The sequence below is a fragment of the Hevea brasiliensis genome, chromosome 7 (assembly GCF_030052815.1).
Source record: "Hevea brasiliensis isolate MT/VB/25A 57/8 chromosome 7, ASM3005281v1, whole genome shotgun sequence".
NCBI classification, from domain to species: domain Eukaryota; kingdom Viridiplantae; phylum Streptophyta; class Magnoliopsida; order Malpighiales; family Euphorbiaceae; genus Hevea; species Hevea brasiliensis.
In genome coordinates this window covers 1882901-1890859 of record NC_079499.1, presented here as the reverse complement: position 1 = coordinate 1890859, position 7959 = coordinate 1882901, and the positions used below count along the sequence as shown (strand labels likewise).

Sequence of the window (7959 nt, the reverse complement as noted above, 5' to 3'; positions counted from 1 at the left end):
TAAATAAAAAATTCATAATTTTTTGAATACATTTAAGAAAAAAAAATTTAATTCTATAATTTTATAAATATACATAACAAATTTTATTATTAAATTTAATTTCTTTTTATTTTTTTAATATAAAAAATATATATTATTTCTTTATATTTTTATATTAATTCACTCATTTTTAAATATAAATTATTTTTATCTTAATATCCCCCGCCTTCCCTTTAATGGAAGTCAATTGTGATATAGAGATAACATGATTTGGCGATTGCACGCGACCTTAAACGCTAGTTTGAGGTGACGTATTCTTACAGCCCTCTCGACTGTCTTCGATTGATGGTTGAATATCTCTCGCTCTTTTACCTCTTTCGACCAGTGCTCGCCGCTTTTCTCTTTATAATTGGTAAGCCCTAATCTATGTATCCACCAATCTATCACCAATAATCCGTTCTCGAATTTTCTCTCTATTAATTCAGTTCTTAGGGTTTATTTTTGTTTCCTTTCTTTGTTGGACTTTAATTTCTAGGGTTCAATCGCCCTACCTTTTACCTTGTTAATTGTTCGAATAAATTTTTATAGCTCTATACATCAATAGTAGAGAATCTGAAATCGATTGTGTTGCTGCCTTTGCTTACTCTGGGTTTTGCTCTTAGATCCGTGGTTGGTCTCGAATCGATTTTTTTGTTTAAATAAAAAGAATAATAGGGTTTTTATAGGCGTGGAATTAGGAGTTTGAATTGGATTAGGGTTTTGTACTGTGACGTTTGATTTTTTGTCGTAACGTATGGCGGCTGGGAGAGATGGGGTTTATCGCGATAACGAGTTCCGGGGACGCGAGTCTGATATTGAATATTCTAGGAGGGATTTGGCTTATTCAAAGGAAGAGTATGATGAGATTGGGAATGGTAATCGTGAAAACGAACGGGTTAGAGTTCGTGATATAAGAGATAGGGGTATGGTTAGGCAGAGTGATATTAAGGAGAGAGAAGTGGTTAATGGTGGGTATCGGTCCTCTTCTAGTAGGAGTGATTCAGGCAGTGATGGCGGTACGCGTGGACCTAGGAGATGTGAGTTTACTGTCAAGACCTTGGATCGGGAGCCAGGTGAATTGTCTAGTGAGAGTGGGTCCGATGATGCAATTGAGTCTGAATCACAGGTCAATCAAGATAGTGAAGCTTCAAAGGTAGTACAGAATGGGAATTGGACTCCTGTGGAGAAGAAGAGGAAGTTTTCTCCAATTGTTTGGGATAGGGATGACAGAGAAGTAAGTAATTCTTCAAAAAGTAGGATTTCTCCGGCAGTGACTATTCTCCCTCAACCGCCACTTCTCCCTAGGGCCTATTGCCAATCACCTGATATTATTCCAGATGGAGGTGTAGAGATATCTCCTATTAAGGGTAATAAAAACCAGAGTTTGAAGTCATTTTCTCCAGTCAAGGATCCATTGGCTAAAAGGCCAGCTGGATATTCCGCATCTGAGTCACCAGTAGGGTTGGCAGCTTTGCCCCTAGAGGAGCAACGATTGGGTAATGATCATGAAGCTGAGCTGATAGAAGATGATGACTATGTACCACTACGTAATATATCATCTTCTAGATGGGCTGCTGGGAACAATTCTCCAGTTGATGAAGGTGAAATTGTAGAGGATCAGGAAATGCCTAAGAGGGGGAAAAAGATGCCTCATTTGGAGTCCTTGGATTTCAGAGCACGGAATAGTTCATTGACTCCTGACCTTGGAGACCTTAAGAGAGATGGTTCTGATAGAGCTAGAGGGACTTTGACTGACTCTGATGAGCAAGACAGTCGTGCTAGGTCTTTGAGTGTGGATGATTATCCTTGTAATGATACTGGCAAGGATGGCTACATGGAGATCGATGATGGGTATGATGAAAATGATGGTAGCAATGGCCATTCTGAAGCTGATTCTGAGAATGAAAATGATTCTTCTGAAACATCAGAGCCTGTAGGTCCTCCTCAAAGAAGTATAAACATGCTTCTGGGGTGTAGAGGTGTAGATGAGTTTGAGAGACTAAATAAGATAGATGAAGGCACTTATGGAGTTGTATATAGAGCTAGAGATAAGAAGACTGGGGAAATTGTAGCATTGAAGAAGGTAAAAATGGAGAAGGAACGAGAAGGCTTTCCGCTGACATCTTTGAGGGAAATAAATATTCTTCTCTCTTTTCATCACCCTTCAATTGTTGATGTAAAAGAAGTTGTGGTAGGGAGTAACCTTGATAGCATATATATGGTGATGGAATATATGGAGCATGATCTCAAGGGCTTCATGGAGTCAATGAAGTATCCATTTAGTCAGAGTGAAGTTAAATGCTTAATGCTCCAGTTATTGAAGGGTGTCAAGTATCTCCATGATAACTGGGTCCTTCATCGAGATTTAAAGACATCAAATTTGCTTTTGAATAATCGGGGTGAGTTGAAGATTTGTGACTTTGGGTTGGCTCGGCAGTATGGAAGTCCATTGAAACCATATACTCATTTGGTGGTTACTCTTTGGTACAGGTGAGCTGCAGTTTCATATTTTCCCTTTCCATTTCTTTCATATTGCTAGTTATTTGTTGTTTGATCTGGGTTTTGTCATGTTTGGATGTTATTTTGTTGGGGTAATGAATAATTTCTATTGGTTTATTAAGTAATCATCAGTGTGTATGATTTTTGTTATGTAATGATTACATGAATATTGTTGACTCTTTACCTCTGTGAAGACTTATATTGATATAGCAGCTTGTTTATTGTGGCTGTGACCTATTCTCAGCTAGTTATTTCAGTATTTGTTTTTGGTCTACTGCCTTCAGCATACTTTATCATATATATTGCATTTACTTATTGTTGAGGTTTGCTTCCGTCAGAGTTGGAGTGTTTGATGTTCTCAATGTATTTTTGTAGGGCACCTGAACTTCTTTTGGGAGCCAAGCAATATTCAACTGCAATTGACATGTGGTCCTTAGGTTGTATTATGGCTGAATTGTTGTCAAAAGAGCCAATGTTCAATGGGAAAACAGAATTTGATCAACTTGATAAGGTAATTAGACTCTTGACTGAAGAAATAGCTGAAAAGTATACTTGGTAAAGCCATTCAGTTGATTTCTCAGCCATCTAACTGTGGAGTGTTGTTATCTTCCTGCAATTAGTCAGCCACCTAATTACTGCTTAATGGGGAATATTTTGTTCCTTTATTCTTGATTGCAGATTTTTCGAATGCTTGGCACACCAAATGAGACAATCTGGCCTGGGTTCTCCAAGTTACCTGGTGTGAAGGTCAACTTTGTTAAGCATCAGTAAGTATCAATTTTCATGGATTTACCCTTACAGTTAACAATAATATCTGCTGTTCTTATTTTTGCCACTGTTTTCCCAGGCTTCCAGCTGGGTGATTCTGGTCTAGATATCTGGCCTCCATTGGTGACACTCATATGAATTCATTTCTTGTTTGTACTAAACAGCTGACCTGTTCCTTTCAGGTATAACCTACTGCGTAAGAAATTCCCAGCAACATCTTTCACTGGATCGCCAGTTCTTTCTGATTCTGGATTTGATTTGTTGAACAAACTTCTAATCTATGACCCTGAGAAGGTATATGACAGTTATGTACGTCAACTTCTTTAAAGATTAGTAGATTGGTATTGTGACTTAGTAAGGCCTGTGGCATTTTTCTTTTCAGCGAATAAGTGCTGATACTGCTCTTAACCATGAGTGGTTTCGTGAAGTTCCTCTTCCGAAGTCTAAAGATTTCATGCCTACTTTTCCTGCTCAGCATGCTCAAGACAGGTATCTTGACATTGTAGAGAGGAATTTGGTTGAAGTATCAATTATTTAATGAGTACTGAATGGATTCATTTAAGTTTTTAAATGCCATATTAGGCGTCTGCGAAGAATATTGAAGAGTCCAGATCCTTTAGAAGAGCAGCGTAGAAAGGAGCTGCAGCAAGGGGAAATAGGGACTGGCGGCTTGTTTGCTTAAGTGGCCCATCTACTGATCTTCATGCTCTGGTTTCTACATAACTGACGGAGGATGAGGTTGAGGTGAGAGATATCCATTGAAAGGAAGTTGCGAACATTGTTTCTCAGACGATCATTCATACTTTTTTTAGCAGGCCCTGTGATGATTTGGGTGGAGAAATTATTTGCTTCCTGCCACCCAGTAAACTTGCAGGTTAACTTTGATCTTCAGCTTTCATCAGCACATAGAAATGCGCCTGTGACACTGATTGCATTGCAAGGTGTGACATAACGGCCTTATGTCTTAAAAAAATCAGTTTCAGCTGAAACTTGTGCATGTAAAATTTTCATTTTTACATTGTAAACAATCCTATCAAATTTTGTTTTGAAGTTTAGAACATTATGAATTTATTCTCCACTATCAGTTCTGTCTATTTTTTAATATTCACATTGTGTTTGCAAGAGACGGTTGGTGTGAAGTGGAGGAGAGGTTCTTAGCTTTTCATTGATGAAGAAATAGACAGTAACCATTGTACGCTAAAGGTAATTTATTGATTTAATATCTGTGGAATGTTTTCTCAGATCAGGATCATTGTTTCGATCTTGATGGGCTATGTCTTCAGTGAACATTTTGGTAGTACATATATTGAGACTCAGCTATGTTGTTCATCTGCTGTTCATATTCATCAAAAAAGAAGGGAAGCAGGGGGGAAAATTTGAGAATACTATTGCCAAATGCTTGTTGTAAGGCCTTTTTTTTAAACTATTATTTCTTTCATGAACCTCAGTGCTTGCACCAGGATATTAGCAATATGATAATTAAAAAAAAAATTCAAAAAATAAAATTTAAGAGTAGCATCTGAAGAACATGAGCTTTACTAGAACACTCTTCAAGGTGCTGCTTTCATTTTTTGAGCATATTTTTTAAGTGCTTGCAGTCCAACCATTTTTTGCTTTTTTTAGCAGTGGAGTTGGTTTGCTCGAGATTAATCTGTAATTGTGCTATGTAATTTTGTTCATATGTTCATCTGATTTGACTAGTGTTTAGTAGAATTCGCATTATTTAATCTGTTTTAGGTTTAATTACTAAAAATCCTTTGCAGTACAGCTTAATACACACTTTAGTCCCTTTTTTAAGATCCAACTTTTTATTTCCTGAACTTAATAAGATCAATGTTCTTTTTCTTTTTTTTTTTTTAAATTGCCTTCTATAATATCATTATATATGTCAAGCATTGATAGGATAAACTTAAAAAGGGAAGGGCAACCATCACTAATATTATTGAATGATTTTGTTATGTGCTCCTTTTATCTAATTGGGCTGGAAATTTTATAAGCAATGCTGAATTCTTCCATCATTTTGTTTTCACAGCTTGTTCAGAATGATTTTATTTCTTATTGACTGCTTCGTTGACTGATGGATTATGACATTGGAAATGTTGGTTTATTGTTGCCTAGACAGGGATGTTACTATTGGAAGGCTTCTTGTCACTGAAATTTTTTGTCCTCTTTAATATTGCACTTTCACAGTTCAGTTTTCCCTCCTTGGAAAAGAATGACCATGAAGAAATGATTAGGTGTTATTCTAGAACATATTGAAGAGCTGCATGCTTTGTTGAAAGATCAATTTTGTATTTTTTGTTTCCAAGTTTAGACTGCTTTTATATGGTGGCTTTTAACTCATATCTGTATCATATTCAGTTGCACACGTTCCTTATTTCTTTGATTTCCATTTCAATTTAGTTGGTTCACTGCTTCTCAAGTGGAAGTGGAATTAAATTCTTCAAGAATGCTAACACTTAAAACATGCTGAACACAAACAAATGTTTAGCTCTTCCCTTTTCTTTTATTTTCTATTAATGTGGCCAGATTGAAGCTTTAACTACCAGAACTTTTTTTATAACATTATCTGTGGATGTCAGTGCAGTATCAAAGCAAGCAGGTTCAGGAGGTTACCTGCAAACTGGATTTTATATAACTTTCAATTAGTTGTCTTCATGCTCACTAGAGGTACAGTACAAACCTTGGTTTGTTGTTTTGTCAATTTTGTTTATTGATTTCTTCACACTTAACTTTTACCATGCTTGAGCTTTTGCATGTAGTGCTGTGGGGGTCTGGCAGTATTTTGTAGTAATTACTGTGAGCAAGCTTCTTAGTTGAAGAAATGAAAATATTGATGATTTTTTTGGGTACTGCCAACCCCTTAAAAGTTGTTAGGAGTGCCAAAGTTGTAGCCTGCTGTTGAACAGGTTGTCCCATCTCCTGTGGTTTTCATGTTTTATTGGGGCATTAGTTGGTTGGGGGCTGTCTTTGGGATTTGAAAGTATTTGCAAGTGTTCCATCAGGCTTTGAACGTGGAACACCTGAGGCAATTGCACTTCTGTACAGTTAGAAATTGATATACATAAATTCTTTGGTATTTTATTGAGTTACTGTCTCTGTGCTTTTTTACATGGGGTCTGAATAGCAGTGAGACAATATGGAAATTGCCATTTATGTCAGCTGGAGAAGAACTCTGCCTGGTGATGACATTTCAAATAATTTAATGGGAAAATAATTAAAGGCCAAATGGAGTTGATGAGTGTCAAAATTCAGATGAACACAAATGATTGCAAATATATTTCCCACTGTTGTTTTTTAAAGAGGTGCTTTCAACTTTGAGTATAGCAATTAATGATTCATTGAGAAATCCTTAAGTAGTTGGAGTAGCAGGTCTACTCCAGAAATAGAACTCTGAAGTAAATCTTGATTATTGGAAATTTGTTATTGCTCTTAATGTCAGAAGCTGGTGTTGGACGTTGAAATCATCAAGGAAATAGAACGTGTCATACTCTTGGTAACATTGATGTCATGATTTAATAGGGCTATACCCAGTCAATATTTTGTAACTAGATTTTAAGCAGTTTAGATGTAGATATATTTTGGACATGTTCTGACTGCCACTTCAGAACTGCAATCATTCAACCCATTTTTCATTTGTAATCTTAATGATGCTTGAGATGTTTTTGATAACATTCATATTTCTTGTTTGTAGTTATGAATTTTTTTGAGCTTTCTTTGACAGAATTTGCATGCAAAATGGCTGTCACTATTGGAAGTATGGTTTGTTTTTATGTTGGTTTGAAATGTATTGAGATCCGTTTTGGATAAGATAACTCGATTTCTCAACTTATTTCTGTCAACCAGTATTTACTTTTATTCCTCTAAAAGATGGTTGCTATTGGAGTTTGTTGTTGTTGCAGTTGTGCAAAATTTTGTATGTCGAAAAGTGGTTGTACTTGACACTAAGTTTTTTTTTTTTTTTTTTTGAGGAGGGGGGGGGGGGGGGGGGTGTGAATTTTGTACTTCATCAAGTGACCGACTTGAAAAATAATTTATTTTTACTTTTTATTTATTTATATCATACAGGGCGGGCCTACTTCTCTCTTTAAGTTTCCATGTCTATGCCTGCAGTTCTTTGTTTCTTTGGAAAGCAGTTGGCAATTGAGGCATGGCTGTTAAAGTACCGGTATTATTGAACCATAATGAGTTAATACCGCTATTGTTGAACCATAATGGCAATTTTAATTATTTTTAAATTATATAATTTTTATTTATAATTATTATATATATATAATTTAAGATTAAATATATTAAATAATATAATAACAGCACAATATAACATTTTTTTTGTTATTAGTTATGTAATCTTTAAGTGTAATATATAATATAATTATTAATGAAGCATATATAATATAATAGAACATTTGTAATTAAGAATTATAAAATATATTTTTAATTAAAATTTAAAGAAAAGAGATGATATATGGTATGAAATTATATTTACTTTATAATAATGTATACATGTATATATATAATATATTTTAAAAATTATAGGAAAATATGAGTAAAAATTTAGTTTTTGATCAGATTTTAGTTTAGTTTAATTGTTAGTGAAGAATTAGAATTAAATCAATGCATCAAATAAGTAATTTGATGTAGTTTCTATGCATGGCCTTACAACATGAAAGTGGA

General features: G+C 35.1%; 1 protein-coding gene across 20 annotated transcripts; it reads left to right on the top strand.

Moving 5' to 3' along the window:
- The first annotated feature begins 216 nt into the window (after nucleotides 1-216).
- LOC110640483 (cyclin-dependent kinase G-2) lies at nucleotides 217-7668 on the top strand. Of its 20 annotated transcripts, XM_058149620.1 has the most exons (9): nucleotides 219-2508; nucleotides 2893-3028; nucleotides 3196-3284; nucleotides 3468-3579; nucleotides 3668-3774; nucleotides 3868-4226; nucleotides 4411-4488; nucleotides 5873-5955; nucleotides 7399-7668. In XM_058149620.1, the coding sequence occupies exons 1-6, from the start codon at nucleotides 773-775 to the stop codon at nucleotides 3965-3967; spliced, it is 2280 nt and encodes a 759-aa protein (XP_058005603.1). In that variant the 5' UTR covers nucleotides 219-772; the 3' UTR covers nucleotides 3968-4226; nucleotides 4411-4488; nucleotides 5873-5955; nucleotides 7399-7668. The 20 variants fall into 20 exon arrangements, with proteins under 20 accessions (XP_021647492.2, XP_058005603.1, XP_058005613.1 ...); XM_058149630.1 differs by lacking the exon at nucleotides 7399-7668 and adding an exon at nucleotides 6731-6959 and having other exon boundaries at nucleotides 3868-4488; XM_058149625.1 differs by lacking the exon at nucleotides 7399-7668 and adding an exon at nucleotides 6728-6959 and having other exon boundaries at nucleotides 3868-4488.
- The last annotated feature ends 291 nt before the right edge of the window (nucleotides 7669-7959 follow it).

Excerpts from the sequence above, each read along its gene's own strand:
- LOC110640483 (XM_058149620.1), top strand. The coding sequence starts at position 773 with ATGGCGGCTGGGAGAGATGGGGTTTATCGCGATAACGAGTTCCGGGGA. Across the intron at positions 3,285-3,467 it reads GTCAACTTTGTTAAGCATCA|GTATAACCTACTGCGTAAGA; the intron begins GTAAGTATCAAT and ends TGTTCCTTTCAG. Across the intron at positions 3,775-3,867 it reads GCTCAGCATGCTCAAGACAG|GCGTCTGCGAAGAATATTGA; the intron begins GTATCTTGACAT and ends ATGCCATATTAG.